This window comes from Artemia sp. Qi Xiang Cuo, chromosome 14, assembly GCF_049724085.1.
Source record: "Artemia sp. Qi Xiang Cuo chromosome 14, ASM4972408v1, whole genome shotgun sequence".
Lineage (NCBI taxonomy): Eukaryota > Metazoa > Arthropoda > Branchiopoda > Anostraca > Artemiidae > Artemia > Artemia sp. Qi Xiang Cuo.
Window position 1 is genome coordinate 13,854,908 of NC_142807.1, and position 25,709 is coordinate 13,880,616.

At 33.8% G+C, this 25,709-nt stretch overlaps 1 protein-coding gene across 1 annotated transcript in view; it reads left to right on the plus strand.

The window, feature by feature from the left end:
• The window catches only part of LOC148944172 (5-oxoprolinase), a 100,822-nt gene that overhangs the window by 11,509 nt on the left and 63,604 nt on the right, over nucleotides 1–25,709 (plus strand). Inside the window, exons 2-7 of the mRNA XM_089099849.1 lie at nucleotides 4,924–5,184; nucleotides 9,098–9,199; nucleotides 13,774–13,972; nucleotides 18,314–18,521; nucleotides 20,028–20,166; nucleotides 25,314–25,591. Coding sequence (XP_088955975.1) covers nucleotides 4,924–5,184; nucleotides 9,098–9,199; nucleotides 13,774–13,972; nucleotides 18,314–18,521; nucleotides 20,028–20,166; nucleotides 25,314–25,591 — 1,187 coding nt within the window. The remainder of the gene's footprint in view (nucleotides 1–4,923; nucleotides 5,185–9,097; nucleotides 9,200–13,773; nucleotides 13,973–18,313; nucleotides 18,522–20,027; nucleotides 20,167–25,313; nucleotides 25,592–25,709) is intronic.

A 25,709-nucleotide genomic window follows, 5' to 3' on the forward strand; every position in this document is an offset into this window, starting at 1 on the left:
AACTTTTATTTAGCTGATTGGTTTGGGCAAATCTAAGGTCCACCCCTACGCAAAGTGCTCTTGTATAGAAGTCATGTTTTAGTAGTTAGTCTGCATTTGAGACCCCGCTTAGGGAGTCTATTTTTTCCCACAGTGATATATGTGTTTTATGCCCTTTTGCTAGAATACAAGTAAGCTATTTTCGCAGCCGTGTAGACTATTTTTCAAGGAACCCAGACAGGGTAAGAAAAGAATTTGCGAGAAATACCGCCTTTTATTATAGCGACAGGGTTGTCTGTTTACCCTCCAATGATATTAGTGGTGACCCAGATTGGTCTATCCTTGGCCTAGAGTTTGGTTGGACCGTTCGATCACGTTATCATGCCCGGGAGCAGGGTATAGCGTAATAATGTATTAACATAACAGTGCATTATATAACTATATTTACGGTACAGTAGTGGGTACTTTGCTTGCCAGTCCCTTACCAGGGCTGGGGAGTAGGCTAAACAGGTATAAAACCGGTATTACTGGGAAAAAGGTTCACAAGAAAATTTTCTTGCGGGGGCTTCTACTTTTGTTAAAATAGTAAAGTTCATTTCACCGTAGTTGATTCTGGATATTGTAGACATTTCCGTCCGCCTGTCTTCTCTTCGTGAAAACGAAAACCTTGGTGGAAATCACAAAATATACACAAAAGTGGTATTAAATTGCAAAATGTTGGATTTATCTACATCACACTACGAGGAGAAAGAATTTCCTGGAGAAAGAATTTCGCGAGAAACAATTAAGAAAGAAAAATTAATAATTCTGCATTTTAAATAATGTGTACCTTCCGTCACCAAGCATAATTTATGTGCGTATGCCAGATAATTAAACAAAATTAATTATAACTTGGGTATGCCAAATTTAAAAAGGAAGGCCGAACATGTGTAACTAATATTTATAAACCCTGGCAGAGAGCCAAAAACTTAAATATTGAAAGCAATGGGTCTATGGCCAGTAGGAAGGAAAAGAAGAACAATTAAACAAATATTATACCTGTGTTCAACAAAGTGTGCAGCACTTTTACAAATATTAAGTGTGCAGCACTTTTACAAATATGTGCAGCACTAAACAAATATTATACCTGTGTTCAACAAAGTGTCTTCATCGTCAAAAAAGCAAGTGAATTTAGACGTAAAAAACGAATGTAATCTAAAACAAACACCCTTTTATGGAGTTTTAGGAGAGAAAAAGTGGTATTTCTGTGGATTGAGAGATATCCTTGAATAACCTTGCTAATTATTATTGAAACATTCCTTTTTTATTATTTACATTAAAAAAAACGACAGATTTTCAAAAATATATTTCGCCCCATTGTAAATTTTTGTGAATTGACGCAACTGGAGACAATCGCCCCCTAGATTTTGAGAGAAACCTCTTCGCATTTTCATTGAAAAAAAAATGAAAAAAAAGAAAATACCGTTCTCCCTTCTGGATTTTGAAAAAACACACCTTTTTAGTTTCTTCTTTTAGAAAAATCTTTCAAAATCCTTACCTCTCCTCTTTACATTTTTAATATATTTCAATATTTCAGACCCCCCCCCCCAATATATTAGGGATGATCACCCCCAGAGGTTAATCAAAAGAGAATAAAAAATCAAACAAATTAAGTTGTACCAATAATATTGAAAAAAAAGAAAATGACAATCATCTCCCCTAGATTTTCAGAAATATATTTTGCCCAATTGTGATTTCTTGTCAATTGACACCACTGGGGGCAATCGCTCCCTAGATTCTGAGAGAAACCTCTTCGTATTTTCATTGAAAAAAAATGGAAAAAGAAAATACTCCCCCTCCCCCTTCCGGATTTTGAAAAAAAAACATCTTTTTAGTTTCTTCTTTAAAAAAATTCCTTCAAAATCTTGACCTCTCCTCTCTACGGTTTAATATATCGTAATATTTCAACCCCACCACCCAAATATCTTAGGGATCCTCACCTTCAGGAGTGAATCAAAAGAGAATAAAAAAAATGAAATCAATATGCACAATAACTATGGTAGCAAGTAAAAATTAATGTATGATTTGTGTGTTCTTGTGTCTGTGTGCATTCTAACCTCTTTGGAGGAGGGAAGGTTTCTAAATATGCATAATTTAGAAGTCTATCAGAAAATGCTTTCTCATGCCAACCAGGCTGGTTTTATTTGTTTTATCTTTATGTGAGTTTTATATTTTATTTTTTTCAGCTATAAAGAAAAAAATAGATATAATTTTTTTTTCATTTTAGCAAAATTTATCATACCTATCTCAATCTGACGTTAAAAATGAACGTTATTCTGACGTTAAATTAGTTAATAATGAATGGTACATAGGGTGACAAGGTTAATAGAAACGGAGATACCTGAAAAAAGCTATAAAAAAGAAGAAGAAAGAACAGAAGAACATTTTGAGGTCACAGAACAGATGGAGTAGATAAGTTAAGTATAAAAAGATGGAGTATCCAATAAAAGAAGAAGATGGAGTAGTTTCCTCTTAATAGTCTTTCTACTGCAGTGGATGTTTCTATCGTTTCTAGACGTTTGACGTTTTTAGACGGTGGACGTTTCTAGAAGTCTACCGACTTGTAATTTCTTTTACAGTTGAGAAAAACCTTCTACAGTGTTCCTTGTTCATTAGTTTTCTCTTATAATTAGTTATGTTAGTTACATATAAAGAGAAGACCAAAAATATCAAGACAAAAAGAAAAGAAAATTAGTTAAATCATCTAAAGGAAAAGACTAAAAACAACACAACAAGAGAAAGAAAAACAAAAGACAGGACAAATAAATAAAACTCACATCTTAATAAACTTCCACAATACTGCAAGACTGTAACACAGACACGACAGTGAAGAGATTTTCAGTGTCGTTTCTGTGTTACAGTTTTGCAGTATTGTGGAAGTTTATTAAGATGTGATATTTATTTTTTATTTTTTCTTTTGTCTTCTTTTTTTCTCTTCTTGTGTTCTTTTTTAGTCTTTTGCTTCAAATTATTTAACTAAATTTTGTTTTCCTTTCTTAGTCCGTTGATAAAAACTCCCGGATGTGGAGTTGAAATATTCTGATTTTTTTTATTAGTTAATGTGTTGTTTGTTTTTTATTTTTGTCACTGCTTTATATAAGTTAAACCCCTTTTTTCGCTTAATTTTTCGTAAATGGAAAAGCAGTGTGGTCTAAAAAACTATTTAGGTTTCTCCTGGTACCCCTTTAGAGCTGGGTTGACTCTGGCTGGTCTTACAAAGTCACGCCATTGACCTCCGTTCCAAACCAAATAACCAGTTACACCGGGACTCGAATTCCGGGAGGAATTCGTTATGTGGGAGGATCTTTCCATGGAGGAAGCTTTCATGGGGGAAGGGACATTGCTATGAAGGGGCTCCGGATTTCCCAACATTATTTAAAAAAAGATCAGAAATTAAATAAAAAAATCATAGACCAGGATTTAGCAATACGCCCACTTGGCCCTGCGGCTTTCATTATTCCCGAAATTTTGGGGATTTCCCCAAAAATCTTACAAAAACAAAGCAAAAAATAAAGCAAAACAAAAAAAAAATGACAATTCAAGGTGCTATTTTTCTAATTCCTATTTTCCTAATTTCGAAGCTATATGCCCAAGTACGATTGTAATTTGGAACAGAATGGACAAAAATGAATGTGGAATGACCGAAAAAAAGTCAGAGGAAAATGAAAAAGTGGTACGAGTATTTTGGCCGGGACCTCTACTCAGGCGTCCTCAGTGCAAAAATAGAAAAATAAAAACAACCTTTAAAAGTAGCCGCTAAAATGACAATTCAAGGTGCTATTTTTCTAATTCCTATTTTCCTAATTTCGAAGCTATATGTCGAAGTACGATAGTAATTTTGAACAAAATGGACAAAAATGAATGTGGAATGGCCGAAAAAAAGTCAGTGGAAAATGAAAAAAAAGGGACGAGCATTTTGGCCGGGACCTCTACTCAGGCGTCCTCAGTGCAAAAATAGAAAAATAAAAACAACCTTTAAAAGCAGCCGCTAAAATGACAATTCAAGGTGCTAAATTTGACTTCATTTTACGTAATCTTTTTTTTTTTTAATTCTAATGGCTTACCAGGTTTGGTATCATCTGGCATTTTATTAGGTTCCGAACGTTATAATGTGAAAGACGAAAATCTGAATTAATGAATTCATTATAAATTGAGCTCAGATAAGTTTCTCCAGTATACATATTAAGGGCCAATTTTTGGTGTATATATTTAAATTCCGAGTGCATGTCTGAAAATTTACACGTGACCTTTAGCGGAGGTAATAATGGAGATGTTTATACAAACAAAATGAAGTGGTGTGGGCTATTTCACACGTGTCGGGCTAATTCGGAGTCAAAATTCTTGGCCCTTTGACTCAGCTTCATGCTTCAACAACTCCTATCCCAATTGTTGATGGGCCCTGATAACATAGAAACAACAACCAATAAACACCGCTGCCCAGAATAGGATGGTTTTATCTTTGCCGCAGTTGAATAAAGTTTTTATTTTATTTGCATTTTTTATATATATCGTTCATTTTCTGTCTTCTTAAAATTGTCCCCAATTGGCCGCCTATCCTGAACTTTCCATTCAAAGATCTAAATAAAAAACAGAGTTTTTTTCAAGTGTGGAAAAAATAAGCCCTTTTGGGTCGTTGTGTTTCAGTGGTGACTCAAAGAAGGACCTTTGTGTTCAGTATTAGTAAATTTACCGAGTCTGAAAAAGAAATGATAACAGATTATTCACAGGCATTTAGTTGCAAAATGCATTATACTATTGACATTTTGTCTAATATTCTGCGAAAACGTATGCCATTCTGACTGAAGAGGTACCATCATTACGCACACATTACCAACCGTGACTTGTACTACAATTTAAGAGAATGTTTTAGAGTTACATCAGAACTTACTATTATTCTTAATTTAGTTGGACATAAACACTGTTGCCGCTGGTGGTGGCTCAATCCTTCAGTTTCGGGCTGGATTATTTGTCGTAGGTCCAGAAAGTGCTGGCGCACACCCCGGCCCAGTTTGTTACAGAAAAGGGGGATATTTGGCTGTGACAGATGCCAATCTAGCCCTTGGAAGGATTCTTCCAGAATATTTCCCGAAAATATTCGGAGAATCGGAAGATCAACCTTTGGACTTGGAAGCTTCACGACTCAAATTTAAAGAAGTTCAAACTCAAGTAAGGGGAATTTTCTGTTCTTATTTTTCTGCAATTCTTTACCATTAGTATGCCCACGTCAGTTCATATGCCCTCTTTTGTTCTTTCTTCTGGTCCGACAAATCTTATATATTCGTAGAAACCACGCGTCACACATAGGAGTATTTTTCTTGAAAAACTAGGTGTTGAGAAAAGTAACGAAGACTGTGTAAAATTAATGGTGTTGTCAATAACGCTTAAACGGATAGAAGGTCTTAATTATCTTGTGCTTTAAAGTCATTATAATCTTTGTGTTCAAAAAGAGTATCTTCAAGAAAAACTATTTTTAAACATGGGTGGTATGTCCTTCCCTTTGTACTCCACAAGAATAGGTATGTAATATTTCTTAATTACCAGAAGCTGTTTTTTGTATATACACAGCCACGCTTAATAACCGCGCATGTACATAACCACGGTAGCCTCAAAAAATTTCCATTTCAGAATCGGGAAAACAAAGAAATGACAAAAACATACATTCGTAACAATATTTTAGGTCTGTTTCCTCCATTCTAAATTCTAACTATTACTAACAATTTTCATAAAGGTATACCAAAACGAATTGATATGCTTTTAAATATTGACAGAAATGGATACTTTAGAATATTCTGAAATCCTTCCATTCATAATCAAATTCCCTAAAAATATGATTCAATACCCTATTGTAACCAAAAATACTTTGGCCATTGAATGATTCTTTGAAAGCCGTTTAAAACTTTTGAAATATTTAAACGTAAAAAATTAAAATAAAGTAAAAAGAAATTAAACTTTTGCCACTGGCTCTATTTTAAAATATGCTTCAACATATTTATGTACTGGTTTATAATGTGTAGGCCTACTGCTATAGTATTTTGAATCACCATATTAATCAACTATTTTAAAATGTCCTCAAACCCAAAAAATGGATTTTTTCTTGGCAGATGATTAGGATTGCTGTAGGTTTTGCTAGAAGTATATTTCTGGAGGCCTTGGGAGCAGGGTTGCCACATGGTGAGAGAAAATCACTAGATTTTAGGGATTCTTTGGTTGATTTAGTGATTTTCTTCAATAATCTAGTGGCTTATGTGCTGATTTAGTGATTTCTCTGTTTAGGCGATATAAAGAATCACTAAATATAATGATATATCACAATGGGAGGCAACCCTGCTTTGAAGTCCAGGGTTCAAAAAATTAATTTAAAATTAATCATTAAGAAAATGTAATGTTTAAAATAGAATACATGTAAATAGACCGTAAAATAAAAATTGTTAAAAAAATGTGCTTTTGTCAGGTATGGCAAAGGGTGGTCGTTAGTTGCCCTCCGGATCTGTTTTTTTCTTTCTTTTTTTCTTCTTTTTTTTAATGGTGTTAGGTACATTTCTATGTCGTGATTGTTTTTCATATTCTCTTGTAAGTTTAGTTTTGTATTTCCCAGGCTTATTACGATTACAATAATTGTTCGCTTTTAACCCTTTTTATGTTTGTTCATGTTAACTTTTTTTCCTTTTTTTTATGGTTGTTTCAAGTTGATATTTTTTACGTTTTTTGACCGCAGAGATTAATCGACTCCCTTGAGCTTAATGGCTAACTTATTTTTGTACATATTGTTCTTTTTTTTATGCCTTTTTTTACTTTTAATAAATTTCTCTCTCTGAAGTGTCAAGAAGATCAAAAAGTAAAGATGCAAAAATTAGAATGGAAAAAACATAATTGAAAATATTATTTAAAATAAAATACCAGCCATAAGGTGAAAATTTACAATTTCAAAAGGAATTTATGCTTTTGAATATCGCTAAGAAAGGTAAAAAATATTTTGGAACATTCTCTATTCCTTCCATTCACACGTCCTAGTAGAGTGGGCAATGTGCCAGACTTGCAATCTTATGTCCACTAGTATTTGTGTTCAAGGCTAGGTGTCGCCAAGCATTTGGTTTGGAACGGGGATCATTGATGTGACTCTGTAAGCTCAGTCAGAGTCGAACAACTTCCAAACGGGCACTTGGAAAATTCCAGAGAAGGTAAACAGGAAGGGTGTATGAAAACCCCCTATTGCACTTCGTGGCTTAACAGCGAAGAAACGCGGACGTGCCGGTAGGGACTGTATAGTTCAGTGCGGTATCCTTCGCCTATTTTTGTCGCTACCTTTCATTCACATAGAAATACCTAAAAGCATGATTCGAAGCCGTGTTGTTGCAAAAACATTTTGGCTGCTTAAAATCACATTTTTTTTTAATTCTCTATGACTGGCTCTGTATTAAACGGTGCTTCAAGGTATTTTCCTTACTCAATAAACGGTGCTAACGGTGCTCAATAAAAGTACCTTAAACGGGGCTGAACATATTTTCCTTACTCAATAAACGGTGCTCATATTGATCAATAAAAGAGTGCTCAGTAAAAGCACCTAAGATGGCCTTCAACCTATTTTCCATATTTAACCACAGAAATCGGAAGTTTCTTTTACCGATGATAAAGTTCGAATTTCAATTTTAGGAGTTTTTGAGCGATCATAGTGCAAAAGTTGGTTTAAAAACTAATGTTTAGGAGATAAAGTATTTTAATGTAATAATAAACGGGGATGAAATTGTAATCTTGATGTAAAAAAAAAAAATGACGTAAAAAAAGTTGATATTGTCACTTTATCGTCATAAAGAAAGATTTAAAGGAAATGGGAACTTCGTGGGCGGGTGTAAAAAGAAGGGCTTTGAATAGATTGGGATGGAGGAGGATCGCGCGTAGCTGTGTTGGCCTCAGGCGGCTTGGTGCTGCGGTGAGTTGTTAGTAGTAGTAGTAGTATTATTGATAAGAAGGGGGAGGGAGCAGTGATGAACTATTAAATAGCCAAGGCATAGGGTGTTTTTAAGATAAGTTTAACAAGCAAGACTAGGATACTAAAAACCGCAGTAATGACAGCTGTTAAGTATGGTTCCGAGTAGTTTACAGAGTTGAGGAATATGTGCTAGTTAACTACTTTCTTTTTATGTATATATTTTATTTTTTTATATTCTATGATTTTATAACTTATATTTTCTATTATATCATATTTATTATATTCTATTATGTTATATTACTTTTTAAAATGTTTATTATATTTTATCGCATTTGTTTATTATTTTTTTATACTTTTAATTTTATTTAATGATTTGAATGACTGTACACATAAAATGAGCTGTAAGAAATTGTGGTTGGCTTTTTAGGGCTATAAAAAAGGAATTTGTAGTTCTTATGGTCGAAAACCATGCTTTCTAGTCTAGCCAAAAGGAAAGTAAGATGCCCTAAAATCGGATAGGAAGTGATTCTAATAAAAGAATTGAAGGAAACTGAAACTTCGGGGTAAGGAGTAAAGAGTGATGCTTTGGAAAGGTTGGGAGGTAGGAGGGGCTTTCCAGTGACTGTTTGGGGTACTCTTTTGGTCTATTTTTATATCAAACAAGAAGCTTTGCTAAAAGTTAGGCTCGATATCACTGCTAATGTTCATAAAGAAAGGAAAGCTAAAATGTTTAAGTTACGTTTTGCTGATGAAGGATCATAGTTGCAAAAACTGTGCTTGTTCGACAATGCTGCCATTTGCCAGATGAAAATCAGGACGTTTTCAAAAGGATTGGATCTCCTTAAATGGAATGCGTCGGCCTCATGTGGTTTTGTGCTGTGATGAGTTGTCAATGGTTATAGTAGTTGTCAATAGATGTTGGTTATAGTAGTTGTCAATGAATTGTCAATAATTGTCAGAAGCTGATTATCAATGAATTGTTAATATACGGTTGACGAATTGTTATCAACGCCAATAATGTGTCCACTTATTTCTATTTTCACCGGTCCTTGGAAAAGGTCGTGAAGGAGGGGCCTCTCAACTCTTCTGAAAAAGGAGCGTTTTCATTTTCATTTTCTTGAATCAGTATGTTTTCACTTGTTTATATTATAGGTTAAGGAAAGCGGCAAAATAATGAGGTTAGAAGAGGTAGCAGTGGGATTCCTTGAAGTCGCAAACGAGGCCATGTGTCGCCCTATCAGAGAAATCACCCAGGTACTTAACCCTTTTTGAACATTTTTAGTTTAAAATTTGACCTCTAGAAAGTAAGTATAGTTCTCATTGACGTTAGAAGGGCTTATTTTCCTTCTTTTTTTTATCCTTCATAACCCAAAACATGGCCTCTTGATACCTAAAAAAAAGTTAAAATCCCCATGTCGGGAAAATTTGGAATGGACATTTTTACTTCGATAATTCAGAAGATGATATGTGACAGTTTTTTTGAACTTAGAATTACAGAGCCTCTAGAACATTTTTTCAACAGATAGTAGAATTTGAAAATGCATAAGTTTTAATGAAGAAATTTGAAGAGATAAATTTAAAACAAATGGAGCATTATTACTAATGCAAAGTAAGAGGTAGACAGATGTAGCGTTTTTATCAGCGTAAATTTTAATTTTAAAAGCGTAAGGCTGGGAGCGACAAGCCTTACGCTCACTTTTCACGGAAAAGTGAGTTAATGTTTAGTAAATTAATTATTTAATAATAGTGAATAATATAGTAAATGATAATATATAATATCATTAATAATATAAGTAAACAGTATAAGTAATAATATAGTAAATAATATAATAACTAATAATAAAAAGTAAATAATAATAGTAATTAAATGTTTAGTAAATTATTTAAATTGATCAAACATTTTCACCTCACGGGTATCAGGCGCATTATACCCGGCTCTTCAAGATTAGAACGAGCCTGAATAGCATGGTTGAACAGGGGTTCTGAAAGACTCGAGCCCGAGTTATATTATATCCAGGGATTAAGAGGGGGACAGAGAAACTAAAGTAACATTTGTTTATCATCCATCTGTTCATACTTAATTTTTCAAACAATGAACTGTAAGTAAAGAGCAACCCCTGTCAATAGTGACGGAACCTCTATAAAAAGGAATTTGTTAATAACATGTACATAAAAAGAATTTGTATTTATTGTGATTCTAAATATGTAAAGCTCATCAAGTTTAAAGTTAATTCTCAGAAGTCATTTGCATGAGTAAATCATTTAAATTTGTAAAACCGTGAAGGTCAAAAGAGAATTTTTTGGCCCAAACTGTTAATAAGGATGTTAAATAAGAATGGAAGAGTTTTATAAATAACATTTCTACCGACCCAGCATTAAAATATTTAGCTCTCTCGAGTCAATTCCCAAACCGGAATAAGTGAGCGTAAGAATCGTTCAATATGAACAGTTTCCTAAATGTCACCGAAAATCTCCGAAATTGTCTTTCATTTGTCGAAATCATAGAAAATTCTCCGAAAAGAATATCAAGAAATCAAGAAAAAAAAACGAAAAAAATCTCCGAAATTGTCTTTCATTTGTCGAAATCATAGAAAATTCTCCGAAAAAAATCTCAAGAAATCAAGAAAAAAAACCGAAAAAAATCTCCGAAATTGTCTTTCATTTGTCGAAACCATAGAAAATTCTCCGAAAAAAATCTCAAGAAATCAAGAAAAAAAACCGAAAAAAATCTCCGAAATTGTCTTTCATTTGTCGAAACCATAGAAAATTAAGTCTCGATCTTTTGTCAATGGGAAGGGTTCTACGAAGGTTATAACTGCGCATTATATACCCACTCGCTCCTACGGCATAATTGTAAAAGCAGACAAATTAATTTTTAGTTCAAAGCCAACTGCAATAGAAGGTAAAAAAAAAAACGAAAAATTATTTTTAGTCTCATGCGATGTTTTGAGTGTTTGCGATAATATTTCCTTAAGACGGTGACATTTAATCCTAAGTTTAATCCTAAAAACGGTGACATTTAATCCTAAGTTTAATCCTGTATATTCTTGGTCCTGTTGGTTTTCTGTTGGTGAGCTTCAACATTTTTTTCTTGTTTTCATTCCAAGTCTGTATCTTCTGATAAATTGCCTCGTTAAAAACAAAAGAGCTCCATCCACGAGATTTTTATGTCCAAAAATAAACAAATATGATTCTTCTTTATTTATTCTGTGCTTATGCACTTATCTATCTTTTGTATTCAGTCTGAACTTTTTGATCAAAATATTTAAAGGTCTAATCTAATTTCTATATTCTCCATCTAACTTAATCTAAGTCTCCAGATGGCCCTCTCTAAACTTCTAATCTAACCACACAATCCTCGTCTCTAACTATTCTATCTAAACTAAATTTCTCAATCTAAACTTTTTAACTAATTTTTCCAACTTCTTTATCTGGTCTTAACTTTTAATCCTACTTCATAGTTTTCTATACCAAATCTAAACTTTCCATATCTAAATTTCTAAACTTCTTATCTAACTTTTGTATCTTCACTATCTAATCTAAGTTTCTAAACTTCTAATGTAACTGCTCTCTCTCTCTTTTTCTCTAAATTCTCTATATTCTGTACCTGATAAAAATTTATCTATCTAAGCTTCTAATCTAACTTCTCTATTTTCATCTCTATCTTCTCTGTCTAAATTCTTAAGCTTCTAATATGACTTTTCTGTCTCGTCTACCTAATCTAAGCTCCTCTGTCTAAACTTGTAATGCAACTTCTCAGTCTATTGTAAGCTTTCTAAGCTCCTGTATCTGAACTTCTGATCTAACCCCTCTATCTTCTTATTATAAACTTCTAATCTAGCTTCTTTATCATCTTTTCTAACTTATCTATCTATTATAAACTACTGTATCTAAATTTCTAAACTTCAAATCTAACATATCTATCTAATCTAAGCCCCTCTGTCTGAACCTCTAAGCTTACTTTTCTGTCATCTCTATCTCAACTTGTAGTCGAACTTCTCAATCTTCTTCTCTAACTTCGCAGCGTTATCTATACTTCTCTGTCTAGATTTCAAAACTCATAATCTAACTGCTATTGTTTATATTCATGACAAAGAAAAAAAACTGCAAGGAAAAATAAGAAAAGAAAATGTACTTCTGTCTTCGAAACTGAATCTTTTTCATTATAAACTTCTAATCTAGCTTCCTTATCTTCTTTTCTAACTTATCAATCTATTATAAACTACTGTATCTAAATTTCTAAACTTCAAATCTAACATCTCTATCTAGTCTAAACCCCTCTGTCTGAACCTCTAAGCTTACTTTTCTGTCATCTCCATCTCAACTTGTAGTCGAACTTCTCAATCTTCTTCTCTAACTTCGCAGCGTTATCTAAGCTTCTCTGTCTAGATTTAAAAAACTGATAATCTAACTGCAATTGTTTTTATTCATGACAAAGAAAAAAAACTGCAAGGAAAAAAACCGAAAAAAATGTAAACTGAATCTTCAAACAATAAAAAAAATGTAAACTGAATCTGTCTTCAAAACTGAATCTTTTTCTTGCGTAAGACCGTCCATGATATGCACGTGATGATCACATTTTGCTTTAAAAATTAAATTAAACTGAATCTGTCTTCAAAACTGAAACTTTTTCTTGTGTAAGACCGTCCATGATGTGCACGTGATGATCACATTTTGGTTTAATATTGAGTTTCAAATTTCATGAACATATACTATTTTGATGTTTTGTTGATTTTAATTGTCATTGAAAGTCAACATGAGCCTAAGCAGCCTGTTTATCTGTTTGTGAAATTAACGTTTTTGACCGTGTCTTCAATCAAAAGTCCTTTCTCGATTCTAGTCTCAGATAGGAGTGAGGGAATAACAATACTCTACATAAAAACGGGCCAAACAACAATAGAATAGAATAAAAGTAAACTGAGATAAGCGAAAAATTAAATAAAAAATAACATACCCTAAGTATTTGGTTTTCAAAAAAATGCATAATAACAATAAAAGTAGAAAAAAAGAAGAAATAATAAAAAAGTCAACAATCTGCATCTAAAAATGGCAAACTATAATTATTTTAGCCCCATTGCCTCCGCCCTAGCTCCTGTAAATTTGTCCCAAGTGATGACCGTATGTGTAAGCACAGTAGAAAGAAGTTAACAATAGTTCGTACATGAAAATACATGTTGAATTAAGTTGATCCCACTGAACATCAATAGATTTATTGACTTATTTAGATTTTTTACTAAGAAATCGTGGATTAGCAAAAATACTATTAAAAGTCCAAATATTTTAGGCCAAGGGCTATGATACATCAAAACACGTACTGGCTTGTTTCAATGGTGCAGGAGGTCAAAAATACTATAAAAAGTCCAAATTTTTTTAGGCCAAGGGCTACAATACATCGAAACTCGTACTGGCTTGTTTCGGTGGTATAGGAGGTCAAAAATACTATAAAAAGTCCAAATTTCTTTTAGGCCAAGGGCTGTGACACATAAATACACGTACTGGCTTGTTTCGGTGGTGCAGGAGGTCAAAAATACTATAAAAAGTCCAAATTTTTTTTAGGCCAAGGGCTATGAAACATCAAAACACGTACTGGCTTGTTTCGGTGGTACAGGAGGTCAAAAATACTATAAAGAGTCCAAATTATTTTAGGCCAAGGGCTATGATACATCAAAACATATACTGGCTTGTTTCGGTGGTGCGGGAGGTCAAAAATACTATAAAAAGTCAAAAAAATTTTTTGGTCAAGGGCTATGATACATAAAAACACGTACTGGCTTGTTTCGGAGGTGCAGGAGGTCAAAAATGCTATAAAAAGTCCAAATTTTTTTTAGGCCAAGGGCTATGATACATCAAAACACGTACTGGCTTGTTTCGGTGGTGCAGGAGGTCAGCATGCCTGTGCTATTGCTAAGACACTAGGTATGAAAAACATATATATCCATCGTTATGCTGGCATCCTTTCCGCTTATGGTATGGCCCTTGCTGATGTTGTCCATGAGGAGCAGGAACCCTGTTCAAAGCCGTATGAAGGTATTTATTATTTTGTTATTATTATTATTTATTATTTTGATATTATTGTTATATTTTTGTACATTTATTTTGTTATTATTGCCTCAGTTTTTGTGCTTCCCATTGGCCTAAATAATGTCTAGTATAAGATCAAGGACGGCAAGTATAAGATCAAGGACGGCAAGCATAAGCTCAAGGACGGCAAGTATCAGAGGCAACGCTGTAGCGTTGCCTATAGTAAAGGCCATACGGCTCCAATGTTTTATTATTATTTATTATTTTTTCCCAGAGGCACTTCATACGGAAGGGGTCGTCGTAGAAACTTCAAAGGGGGCTCATTCGATTTGAAATAAAGAGTTTTAATGCCCGTTTCAGTAGTAGAAAGTGATTGGAAGGAAACTAGCCCCCCCCCCACGCCCATCCTTTCACCCACACCCGCCAAACCAAAGATTGAGATAGTTATTTTGGTCAGCTGAGCTGGTTTACAAAGATAACACATAGTTGTAAAGAGGATACTCCCCCACAACCCTCAGGGCAAGGGTTTTAAGTGATGTCCTGGGGGCATATAAGGTTTTTATAGAAGGCGTTGTCGTAGAAACTTCAAAACAGGCTCATTCGATTGCAACTTAAAGGGCTAGTACCCTTTTTAATAGTCGAAAATGATCGGAGGGCAACTAGCCCCCCCCCACGCCCATCAATCCCCCAAACACATCCAATCAAAATTTTGATATAGCCATTTTGTTCAGCGGAGTTTATTTACAGATAGAAAATAGATTTTTGAGGAGGATACTCCACCACAACCCTCAGGGCAAGGGTTTAAAGTTATGCCTTGGGGGTATATAAGGTTTTTATAGAAGGCGTTGTCGTACAAACTTCAAAACAGGCTCATTCGATTGGAAATTAAAGGGCTAGTGCCCTTTTTAATACTCAAAAGTGATTGGAGGGCACCTAGCCCCCCCCACACCCATCATTCCCCCAAACATATCTAATAAAAACTTTGAGATAGCCATTTTTGTCCAGCGTAGTTGATTTCCAGATAGAAAATATATTTTTTGAGGAGGACACTCCCCTACAACCCTCAGGGCAAGGGTTTTAAATTATGCCCTGGGGGCATATAAGGTTTTTATAGAAGGCGTTGTCTTAGAAACTTCAAAACAGGCTCAATCGATTGGAAATTAAAGGGTAGTGCCCTTTTTAATGGTTGAAAGTGATTGGAGTGTAACTAGCCCCCCTCCCCCCACGCCGATCATTTCCCCAAACACATCCAATCAAAATTTTGAGGTAGCTTCGGAAGCTAGCTACCTATTACGAAGCTAGGTAGCTTCGTAGACGTAGTTGAAGAGATTGAACTTCCGGCTACAAGCAAAAAATCGAGAGTAGGCCTAAAATTAATGAAAAGCCAAAAAGAAAATAACCGACTTCGCAAACTGCGTTAACATTTATGGTAAGTTTCCATTTAAAAGAATGTTTTCTGAAATTTATGATGCAACTCCAGTATTTGAATGTATTCCTTTTCAGTTATCAGCGTGAGTTTGGTTTTACATTGAAGAATCGAGCTGTTATTGTGGACGATATACGAGTAAGAGGCATCGGTGGACTCGGTTTCGACATTAAAAGGAAGCAATCCAAGGAGGATAGTCCCCCCAATGTGGAATGTGTATGGGCAAGGGTTTCAAGATATGACCTGGGGGCATATAAGGTTTTTATAGAAGGCGTTGTCGTAGAAACTTAAAAAAAGACTTATTCCATTGGAAATTCATAAGGCTAGTGTTATATTTAATATTCGACAGTCATTGGAGGGCAACTAGCCCCCCCCCCCCTTGCCCATCATTCCCCCAACACACATCCAATCAAAATTTTGAGATAGCCATTTCGTTCAGCAGTTGATTTCCAGATAGAAAATATATTTATGAGGAGGACAATCCCCCACACCCCACCGGGCAAGGGTTTTAAGTTATGCCCTGGGGGCATATAAGGTTTTTATAGAAGGCGGTGTCGGAGAAACTTCAAAAAAGGCTCATTCGATTGAAAATTCAAAGGGCTAATGCCCTTTTTAATAGTCGAAAGTTATTTGAGGGTAACTAACCCCCTCTCACGCCCACCTTTTCCCAAAACGCCTCAAAGCAAAATTTTTAGACAGCCATTTAATTAAACGTAGTTTTAAGTTCTGCAAATTAGGATTTTGAGGATGACAACTCCCCCACAGCCCTCAGGGCAAGAGTTGTAATTTAAGGATTCTCCGAATCCTTCCCATTATTTCTTATTGAAGGGATGCTCGTATAAAATTTGGAGAGGTCTCATTTGACTGAAAATTGAAAGCTCTTGTTCACTTTGTAAGAGTCAAAAGAGATTGGATGGTGACTAGCCCCCCCCCCTCCTCCACGCCCTAAATGCATCAGGTAAAAATTTTGAGATAGACATTTTGTTAAAATAGTTCAAAGTTCTGATAACAAAAAACTCCGGTGTCGACACAGCCCACCAGGGCCCGGGGGTAGGCATTGTAAGTTATGCCGTGGGGCATAACTTATTAAAGGGGGCTTATAACTTATGGTAAGGGGTTTTGTATGGGAAGAATACATAGGAAATCTATTATAATTATCCAATTATAAGCTTAAAATACATACTCTGGGATAGATGGAAAATTGACTTGGCATACAAACTTTTATTAAGGTCAATTCTAAACAGTCTTGATTCCTTTGTATTAGAAAGTGAAATGGTCTAAATCCCCTGATTTTAGCTATTTTTTAAATTCATTCATTTCTGTTAATCCCTGTCCACAAGCTATACACGCTGTCTGTTGTTCATATATAAGGTTTTTATCAAAGAGGTAATCGTATAGACTTTGAAAAAAGCCTCATTCGTTTTCAATTTCAAGTTTTAGATCTTTTTTTTAAATTAAATAATAATTGGACAGTAAGCTACCCCCCCCCATGCAATAAAAACTTAAAACTTTTTGAAATAAAAAACGAAAACAAACTAATTAAAAACAACTTTCCTAAAAATAAGGTATTAAAATAAAATCAACGGCACTTTTAAACCTAAGCTGAAGAGATAAAAATACCTGTTAAAATTAAAACTCAAAACGACCAGAAATTAAAATTAAAGAATAAATAAAACCCAAAACGACCATAAATTAAATAAACAATCATAGGAAAAAACACACAAAAAGTAAAAACATAAATTAATAAATACATCTTAGAGTGAGTAATTCTTAGATTGAATATGAAAATCTAGCTTAAAACAAAAACAAATGTTTTGCCATTAAAGTATAAATGAAACTTAAAACGAACAGAAATTAAATAACAATCAATGCGAACAAACATACAATATATATTAATGTAAATGAATAAATAAATCTTAAAACGAGTGAAACTTAAATTGAATATCAGAACCACCCTGAATCACAGCTTGGAGTGACTTATCTTCCATAGAACACTTGAAAACATTGTAAAGAATTTATAAATTTGGAAATTGGATAATGGACGGGTCACGGGCCCGATTTTTGCCTACAGCTTTTTTTTGCTAAGAACTAGGTCAACCTTGTTTTTAAGCAGATGTATTATCCCTTTTTCAAGCGTGTATCCCAGCAAAAAAGTTGTAATGTTGTCAAGAGAAATCTTTAATAAGTGCAGTTCTCTAATTCATACCTTCTTAATTAGGTAGTTTGGATCATGTTTACCAAATTTGAAAATAAATTATATAAAGAAAATGTCACCAAAGCTCTTCTTAGTTAGACAAGGATTAAACTTTTAAACTCTATAATTCATCTAAAAACAGCCTAGCGTAGAAAAACGATTCCTAAATTTACTTGATTCCTTATCGCCTAATAAAATAGCTTCTCCGTTAGGTATTTCTGATAATGTTCATCAGCGTCCTGAAGTTTTGACAAAGAAAAAAGTCACTTGCGCAAGAGAAATCCTTAAATATATTTGATGTCTTTGTTGCTTAATCAGCAGCGTATTTTTTGGTAATTTTGATTACATTGACCAGCATCTTGAAATTGTTTAAATCTATCATTAAATCTAGCGAATCTATTATCATTGTCTGGCTATATTACGCTTCTATTTTAGCCTCTAGAAACCCTCTATATACCCTCTAGAAACCCTTTTTGGTTGGATTTTTTTTTCACCTTATATTGGAGCTTCCTTTTAAGGGAGTTTTAATCATATTAATAAGCGTCTTGAAATTTCGAAATGGAATGTTCACTAGTTTTTTCTCACTTGGCCAAGGGTCAGGCTATTTATGCCTCTATTTTAGCCTCTAGAACACCTCTATTTTAGCCTCTGGGAAAACCGCTTGACTTGCTAGAGTAATCCTTAAATATAGTTAATTTTTAATAGCCTAATTGGTGGTTTTTTTTAGGTAGTTTTGATCATATTGATCAGCGTCTTGAAATTCTGAAAAAGAAGTGTCGTCAAGTTCTTCAAAATCAAGGTTTTACTCCCAACCAAATGACAATGGAGGTATATCTCAACTTAAGATACGAAGGAACTGACTGTGCTTTGATGTGCGAACCATATCCAGGTTCAGGGACAAGAGATGGCGATTTTTTTAGATCTTTTGTAGAACGGTAATATTTTATTAATGTATTAGCACTTATCAAGGTCGTGGCCTGGAGGGGAGGGAGGGTACCGGGTTTTAATTCCTCCGAAATTTTCTTCCGAATCGGAAAAATATAACGAAAAGGCATATATGCAAATTTATGATCCGTTTTTTTTAAGTTTTTTCGTAAAACCCCCCTGAAAAATACCTCCCCTCCAGAGCAAAAATCATTGGTACATCCTTGCTACTTGTTCCGTTTATATTTATAGAAAAACTAAGTTAATCCAAGTTTTTGTTAACAATTTACTAAAAATGAGTAATTTTGGCTCAGATTTTAAATAGATTTGAACAGATTCAGACTTAAATATAAATTTTTTTTAATATATCTGTAGTTCAATACCAAAATTCATTATGTAAAATTTCGACTGAAAACTATTCTTGTTTTATATTTCAGTCACCCTGCAGTTCTCATACTGTGCCATACAATCCTTATTTAATTTTTTTTTTTTAATACAAAAATGTTTCAATATTTGAAAACCGATGATATTTTTTGTATTTTTTATTTTTCATCCCTCCCTTAATTCTCATAAGAACTATTTGCGCAGTACCCTACTAAAATTTTGGTTTTGTCCGTGTATCAATCCTTTGGCAGTTTCTTTTGTTCAGTTTTGTTCGGATTCTTCAGTTCGGAAAAATTTCAGAAAACTGAGATTCAGAAAATTTCTTCTTCATAAGGAGAAGAGCGGAGAGATATAGCTACTTTATACGGTGTCAAGAAGATAATCATAAATTTATTTCAGAAAGTGGCCCCATATTTCAGATAGGATTTTTCAAAACTTAAAATAGACAAATTATGTGACAAAAACGGTGATTTGTGGGAAACATCGTAAGATGTATTATCCTCAGGCATTACCGTATCCAGGATTTTTTTTGGGGGGGGGGGGGCTAGGGTTTACAACATGATTTTTTTTCTGGGCGGGGGTACATAAAAACGCATCAAAAATTTGTTTATATTCATTTTTTTTTTTCGTAGCCAAGTTTGTGGGCTACTCCCGTCGGGCCGAGCCTAATCCTAGAAGTAATGAAGACGAATACTGGGGACTGCAATTTTGTTGTTTTTTTGCGATGGCAAAGAAAACGGTTGTCAACTTATACCAGTCGCTTATCTACTTGGTTTGGATGATTATGAGAAGGAAGTCTCAACGAAGAAAACTGGGGGTGTTAAAACACGAGTGTTATGAAAGGGCAAACCCTGGATCCCACTTCTGATCTTTGTAGACTAGTGGACTTAGCTACATAGACGTAGCTACGTACCTTCGTTGACATAGCTAGGTAGCTTCGTAAACGTGTTGCAGAGATTGAACTTCCGGCTACAAAGCAAAAAAATCGAGAGTAGGCCTAAAATTAATGAAAAGCCAAAAAGAAAATAACCGACTTCGCATACTGCGTTAACATTCATGGTAAGTTTCTATTTGAAAGAATATTTTCTGAAATTTATGATGCAACTCCAGTATTTAAATGTATTCCTTTTCAGTTATCAGCGTGAGTTTGGTTTTACATTGAAGAATCGAGCTGTTATTGTGGACGATATACGAGTAAGAGGCATCGGTGGACTCGGTCTCGACATTAAAAGGAAGCAATCCAAGGAGGATAGTCCCCCCAATGTGGAATGTGTATGTCCCTATAACTTGATGACCTTCTGGTATGTTTGCTTGGGGCTCTTGTGTAGATCTAATTTATTGTCTGCTTAATTTGTGTAGTTGTTTTTGTTATTTGCTGTTTCTTGTTGTTTTCTTCGCGTTTTGTTTTGTGTGTGACTAATCGCAAAAAAAAAAAAAAAAAAAAATCACCAGACACCATTTCTACATTGCCTAAGTGCATGCCCACAAAGACTTTGCAAGAAACTAAAAGAAAAGACTTGAAGAAACTGAAAATTGCTCTAGTTGAGCGATTTGAAAATTTGAAGTGAAAATTCGAATTTTCCGAAAAGCTAAAATTAGTATTAAATATTAAGATTTGATGTTAAAAGTCAAAATATTTGTCTTGAAAATCCTATCCCTAACTACAATAGTTTGGAGTTATTAAAATCAAGGATATTGTAGGGGAATCATATGAGTTCCAATATTTAGGGGAAGAGGCAACCTTTTTTTTTAGTGCTGGGAGGGGCAAGTAGACTTGAACTTTTGTTGTTTTCCCTCTTTTTTTCGGGGGGGGGGGGTCTTGATTTAATTATCATACTTGAGTTTGCCATAAATACTCGATGCGTCGAAGCAGTATTCTGCTTTTGATGTTATTTTTGATCTCAGCTCTGAAGTTTCAAGGCCTTTCAATTTCAATCAAATTCTGAAGTTTCAAGGCCTTTCACTTTCAATGAAATTCTGAAGTTTTAAGGCCTTTAAGGTCCTCTGAGTTTGAAGGGCTAGTCATCCTGCTCTACTCTTTGGTTATCAATTTGGTCCTAATCCTTTTTTAGGATGGACCTTTTAGATTGGTCTTTAAGATCGTTTTAAAGTATGGTGTAACACGTGCACAGGATTATTTCTTTTGAGGGGGAATTGAAAGTTCCTGGAAGAGGGCACAATTTATAAAGATGGAAGAACAGAAAAACTATGAAAAATATAAGAAATCGCTGGACAAACCGTAAAAGTCTTGAGATTTTAGGAAAAAGAAGGGGCATAGGCACCCGGCATGAGTTATTTAGTTAGTAATAGTAATTTATTAATTAGCAAACTAGTTCAGTAAATTGAATAGATTGAGATTTATTTAGTTTAGTATTATTTTATATTTTGTAAATTCTTTGTTGTATTCTAATTCTTTGATTCTTTCTTAAAATTTAGCGGCATTCATTTTTTTGTTTTTTTATTAACAAATGGGTCACAAAAAAAAACATAGAAATGTCCATATAATCTCCCATTGAATCTAGTAAACCGGTCATTAGAACAAATAATACGAATGAAATGGAATTACAACCCTAAAGTCACTTGGGCCTTAGCTTAACAAAAAATAACGAAACCGTGAAAAAGATAGCTCACAAAAACGATAAAGTTCGCTCCATTATACATATACCTGTCTTTTCGAAATGTTCTTCTATTATTCTACCGATCTCCGATTGTCCAAATAACTCGCTCTGCTACACTGCTATGGACGTGCTACGGATCCACTACGGGGCTACGGATGCACTTACCTTTAATTACCCTAATTACTAATTAGGGTAATTACTAATTACCCTAATTACTCTTCGAAATTCCCAGTCCGCCAAACATTCCCGCCGCTAATTAAGGAGGGGATTTGACCTCCTCTAACCGCTAACCTCCTAACCTCCTCACCGCTAATTAAGGAGGGGATTATTTAAGGTTTGGAAATGTTGTGCATAAACGTGCTGTATTCAAGTTATATAGAAAGCTCTGTATATTAAAGAATTTTTCAAATTAAGTTGTAGCCTTCCTTACATCTTAATTGGTGCAATAGTTATTTCACCAGTCCTTAAACTGGCAGTTTTGCTTGCTTATTTTCCCATTCCATTGGATTGAAAATTGTTTTAAAAATTTGCTCTGCACTGAGTTCTGCACTGGGTGGGTGTTACTTTAGCAGGGCCCCGTCTAAACAACTTGAGATTTTGAATACTTTTTAGAAAGGCGAAGCTCTGTGGAACATAAGAAAGTTATTCTAACTTTCATTTATTTACAAAATTTTAGCTTTTATTTTTGTTCTCATTTTGCCTTTTTTAACCAACTTTTGCTTATTTTGTATTTGTAATTTTTTTAGATCTATCGGACTTTTTCTCTCTATTTTGTCTATTTACTGAATTCAAATATCGGTTATCAATACCTCATTTATCAGGTATGCGGTTACGAGGCATAAGTTATTTACCACTCTATTTTCTTTGTTTGTCTTTTCTTTTACTATTTACTTTGTAGCATAGCCGTATGCAGAGGAAGAGGGGGGGGGGGTGCAAGATTCTAACCCCTGAAATTCTCACCCGACTCATAAAAACGTAACAAAAATACATATAAACACATTTTGATACGTTTTTTAATGTTTTTTCCCACCCCCCCCCCCCTCCAAAAATTATTGAGCCCTTGCTTTGAAAATTTATTTATTGAATACATTTTTTTAAATTCGATCACTAATTGCTGATAACAAGGTAGTTTCAGTTCACCTTTGTCGTTTGTTTCTATGTCTGTTTTGTTGTCTTAGAAAATCTTGTCTTTAGAAAATCTTAAGAAAATCTGTAATGGGTTTTTGTGTCGTTTACCCTCGGGTCTTAAAATTTAAAGATACTTAAGACTTAGGAGTCAAATATATATATATATATATATATATATATATATATATATATATATATATATATATATATATATATATATATATATATATATATATATATATATATATATATATATATATATATATATATATATATATATAAACGCAAAAAGGGGATAAATTGACGGTACTGGTACGTATAACAAGACGTATATAGACGTATAACATACCTATTGGTATGTTTTATTATTTTTTTTCTGTTACATAGGAGGCGATGTTTTTTTTTTTTTTTATATCTTGAACTAAAGCAGCGAATGAGAGGCAAGATAGATGAGGACCGATAAACAGTTCGGAGAGGGCGGAATCTGGTATAGGAATGTATTTGCAGGAAATGTTTTCCGTGCGAGGGTTTTACTAAATTAAAAAAAAAATAGAGGAGGGTTATTTTGGATCTTTTAACTAAACCAAGGAATTGCTAACCATCTTTTGGGAAAGAAGAGAGATCGAACTCTTTGCTTAGAGATAGACTAAACAAATTGGATAATTCTTTTTCTAAACAGGATTTTCAGAGGTAAGCAACAGCATTGTTCCATTATAAGTTCATAAGTTTATTAATCCACATTCATAAACAAATAAATAAATTAAACAACACTTTCACGCTGGAGAAAACCTATAAAGGTTTGCGATCGCACGAAACTCCACGTAACTACTTACCTAATAACTCAACTATTTACATAAACCTCAACTGTTTAATTAAAACTATTATAAATAAACCCAAAATAGATAAATTATATCCTATATATATATATATATATATATATATATATATATATATATATAATAATTAAAAAAATATAGAAAAATAAATAAATAACTCAATTAAAAATGATGATACATAAATAAAATATAAAAGAAAAATAATAATATAAAAGAAAAATAATAATAACCAATCCAGTCCCCATCACTCATTATACTCAACTCCCCTCCCCTGCCAACCTTACCTTAACCCCTACCCACCCTTACGCTCCCAGCCCACCCGTATTGAGGTACATGTCCCGCCGCTCTAATGATCAATGGTAGCTCATTCCATACTGATGGACCCAGGTGTTTCATTGAAAATGAAGACCAGGTACCACGACGCAACTCAACAACCATATTATCACTTTGCCTAGTTCCATAATTATGCAGGTCACTATTAATTTATTAAAAACATCAGGGGTTAAACCATTCTTACACTGAAACACAAATACTGCAGCTTGGTAATCTCTTATATGACTGATGTTAAGGAGCTTCAGGGACCTAAAACAAGCACATGTGTCATGTACACCATGGACATATCTACCGATTTTTCTAATAACTTTATTTTGTAGAACTTGCACTCTTCTATAGTTGCATAAGAAGTTACTGCTCCATAGGAGGCAACCGTAGGAGAAATATGGATAAACCAACGAATAATATATAGTTAAAAGTATTCTTTGAGGGAGAAAGTGCTGCAGCCGTCGAAGTATTCCTACCTCACGGGCAATTTTTGACGAAATTGCGTCACTGTTACACTTCCATGCCAGATAGCAATCAAGATAAAAACCAAGGTAGCGAAGATGATCAACTTGCTGAACTAGATTACCCCATAAAGTTACCTGGCTAGACACATCCAGTGGTGTACCAACTCTACAAAACGTCATTAAAAGTGTTTTGCGAACATTTACACACAATAGAGTTAGTGAAGTGAAAATATCCAACCTTTCCAATGCGAGATTCGCTTTTTTGTCCTTCATTTACTTTTAAATATTATTATATATATTTTAATATATATTTATTAAATAATTATCTTTCTCTTTAATTATCTTCGTCATCTTCCTATGTCTTTCGGCAATTTTAAATAAATTCTGAATTAGTTGAAAGGTAAATTCAAATATTAGAACAACTAACCAGCGAATATAGACTTGAGTCTTAGAAGATTACTTTTAGGAGAGGACTAAAGTGTAAAACAAAACATACTAATGTTTTAAAAATTTATGTTTTATTACGTTATTCTTAAATTACATATTAATTTGATTTAATATTAGTTTAATTGTTATTTATTAACTGTGAATTTGTGTATTATTTTTATCATTTAAGCTTTATATTTTATGTATTAATTTAATTGAATAATAAATTCAAATATGCATTTAAATAATTATCGTTAGATCTTGACGGTCTTTTCTTATGGTTCCAATAATGGATTTTTTGAAAAAAAAATTTCAAATTTTGAAAAATTTTGAGAATAGCTTATGAAAAATTTTTTCATAAGCTTAAATGTAAGGAGTTGGTTGAAAAACACCTCAGGAAAGTTTTTATACAGAAAAACCGAGACGAATCTCTGGCTTATGTATATAGGATTACACTTAGTCAACAAAACTTATTGTGCAAACCCATAAACAACTCTGTGTCTTTGGTGTTTTGTTTACCTCTCTTGACCAACTAATCCTAATTAACCGACTATAGTCAGTGAAATTTTTGCAATTTAGAAAAGACGAAACTATTTTTTTTTACGTTTTTCTACCTCTTTTTCTAGGTGAAGAAAGTATACTTCATAAATAGTTGGATGGATACTCCAATATTTCTAATGGAAAAACTAGCTCATGGACACAAATTACCTGGACCTGCAGTTATAATTGATAAACTGAGTACAATTGTTGTTGAGCCTGGGTGTATTGCACGCATCACCGAGAGTGGAGACATCTCTATTCAGGTGGAAATTGAAAGCCACCGACAAATAGGCCTAGATTTGGATCTAATACAGCTGTCAATATTTTCTCATAGATTTATGAGTATTGCTGAGCAGATGGGAAGGTGAGTACTTTCTGAAGTAGTTAAAAGGTAAGCTGAGCCGGTGGGAAGGTGAGTGCTCTTAGAAGTTGGTAAGGGGTAAGCTCTGAAGATGGCAAGGTAGGTCCTCTTTGAAATTGGT